This window comes from Chiloscyllium plagiosum, chromosome 41 (assembly GCF_004010195.1).
Source record: "Chiloscyllium plagiosum isolate BGI_BamShark_2017 chromosome 41, ASM401019v2, whole genome shotgun sequence".
Taxonomy (NCBI): domain Eukaryota; kingdom Metazoa; phylum Chordata; class Chondrichthyes; order Orectolobiformes; family Hemiscylliidae; genus Chiloscyllium; species Chiloscyllium plagiosum.
The window spans coordinates 6,666,631-6,669,272 of NC_057750.1; the positions used below are offsets into that span (position 1 = coordinate 6,666,631).

The following is a 2,642-nucleotide window of genomic DNA, read 5'->3' on the forward strand; positions in this document are numbered from 1 at the left end:
TTATCTTGGCTTTCGTTGACGGTTTCCTACTCGGGGGAACAGCTGCGCGGTCGACAGACAGATGTGACACCTCGTTTTTTTAAAAAAATCTTCCACTGAGGCACTCATCAGGACTTGTGCAAGAATGCCAAATTTCAAACGACCCCAACACCATGATCGTGATGTCAACCTAAGCCAGTCCCACCTTCCTGTGTTTGGCCCATATCCCTCGAAACATTTCTTATTCATGTACTTACCCAAATGTCTTTTATAAGTTGTCAGAAGTCACGTGACTTAAAAAATGTGTTGCTGGAAAAGCGCAACAGGTCAGGCAGCATCAAAGGAACAGGAACCTTGTAGATTCCTGAAGAAGGGCTTATGCCCGAAATGTTGATTCTCCTGCTCCTTGGATGCTGCCTGACCTGCTGCGCTTTTCCAGCAACACATTTTTAAGCTCTGATCCCCAGCATCTGCAGTCCTCACTTTCTCCTAGAAGTCACATGACACCAGGTTATAGTCCAACAGGTTTATTTAAACCACAAGCTTTGCCTGGCGAAAGCTCAGCGCTCCGAACGCTTGTGATTTTGAACAAAACTGTCAGACTATAACCTGGTGTTGTGTGACCTCTGACCTTGTCCACCCCAGCCCAACAGCGGCACCCCCACATCATTTAAACGCTGTAACTATACCCACATCCACCACTTTATCTGCAAGTTCCTTCCTCACAACAGGCCACTCTCTGTGTATAAAAACTGACCCCCATGTCCTTTTTAAAGCTTCCTCATCTCACCTTAAAAATTTGGTTCATTAGGGACGGGCAACAAATGCAGGGAGGTCCACATGCTCTCCCAAAAAAATGCTAATGAGACAGTCTACATCATTGCTTGATCTAGCTCTGCCCACAGCCCTGTGGTAAGGTGTTCCCCAATTAATGTTCTTCCATTATAGCGGAGTCTATAAATATTCCGCAGCCGCACGAGATTGAGAATATTATTCCTCGCAGAAGTTCTCCTCCTCTCTCTACAAGGTCATCTTCTGCCTTGGGACCCTGCAGCCACACCGGATCAATGTGGATTTCAACAGCTTCCTCATTTCCCCTCCCCCCACATTACCCCAGTCCCAAGCCTCCAACTCAGCACTGCCCTCTGGACCCGTCCATCTCTGCCCCCTCTGACCTATCACCTTCTCCCTCACCTTCATCCACCTCTCGCTTTCTCAGCTACGTTCCCCCCCACCCCCACCCCCACCTCCCTCCCATTTATCTCTCAGCACCCCCCACGGCCCACAAGCCTCATTCCTGAAGAAGGGCTTATGCCCGAAACATTGATTCTCCTGCTCCTCGGCTGCTGTGCTGTGCTGTGCTTTTCCAGCACTCCACTCTCAACATAACCCGGTGCCACTGTGTCATGTCAGTTCTGGTGGTGGGACACTGCAAACCGGTGTTTCCAGGTTCGAATCCCACTCCAGGAGCTGGTGCTCAACGCCATTATGTTCCTAATGTGGGTAAACGGGTCAATTAACAAGCTGTGAGGTGGGTAGTGAGAACAGGACTCTCTGAGTTCACCATGCCACCGAAGGTAATGGCAAGCCACCAGGCTTTTGCTCGCTGTAGATGGATGGACAGCCATGAAATCACAAGCCCATAGTCCCCACTGCCTTCTCACGGCGAGACGCAACTAGAAAATCATCCTCTACACCTCCCCTATCAACGCTCAGTGCGGGTGCTTCAAGTTCCCAGGAGTAAATATCACCAACGATCTAACCTGTTCAATCCAGTCAGGAAAGCACACCAACATCTCTACTTCCTCAGGATGCTATTGAAATTCAACATGTCCACAATCACCCTGACCAGGTTCACCATGGAAAGCATCCTATCTGGATGCATCACGTATGACTATGGAAAACACAAGAAACTGCAGAGAGACGTAAACACAGCCCAGTCCATCACCAGCCTCCCATCCACTGTCTCCGTCTACACCTCCCTCTGCCTCAGGAAGGCAGCCAACATCATCAGAGACCCCTCCCGCCCCAGTTAGACCCTCTTCCGTCAGGCAGAAGCTTAAATACATGTCCCAACAGATTCAAGACCGGCTCCTTCCCTGCCAGACCTCTCATATACTAGAGTCGATCTTTCTCTGTCGCTCTAACCCTGTAATCTGAATGTCGTTCTCTTACCTTGATGGAAGGTAGGATTGGTTTGGACAGCAACGCGAAACAATACTTGTCACTGTATCTCGGTACGCGGGGCAGTGATGACTCAAATTGAATCAAAGTCTCCTCACTCGTTTTCCACCAGGGGACGTCCGATCAGGTTTCCCACGGTCTCTTCCCCGGGACACACCTGCCATTTGCAGGATTTACGTTTTCCGCGATCAGGGAAGGAACATCCAGGTAAGAGCTTCCAATTTGTGGGAGGGAAGAGGAAATGATGTTCAACACACAAAAAAAAAACGGAGGGAGCTGGAGAGGCTCGATGGGTCTGGCGGAGTCCGTGTGGAGAGAGGGGACGAGAGAAATGGAGTGAGGGTTTCTGGACCAGTGTTCCCTTCCCCTCCCCCCATACCTCCACTCCGCACTGTGCCCTCAGATCCCACCCGGATTCAACGGAAAGGGAATAGGAAGCTGGAATCGGCGTCACCAATGCTGTGGGATTGCCACAAGCC

General features: G+C 50.3%; 1 protein-coding gene across 1 annotated transcript in view; it reads left to right on the forward strand.

Annotated features, from left to right (window-relative positions):
- The window catches only part of LOC122542694, a 19,570-nt gene extending 17,662 nt beyond the window's left edge, over positions 1-1,908 (forward strand). Inside the window, exon 4 of the mRNA XM_043680673.1 lies at positions 1,832-1,908. Coding sequence (XP_043536608.1) covers positions 1,832-1,908 — 77 coding nt within the window. The remainder of the gene's footprint in view (positions 1-1,831) is intronic.
- Positions 1,909-2,642: the final 734 nt, after the last annotated feature.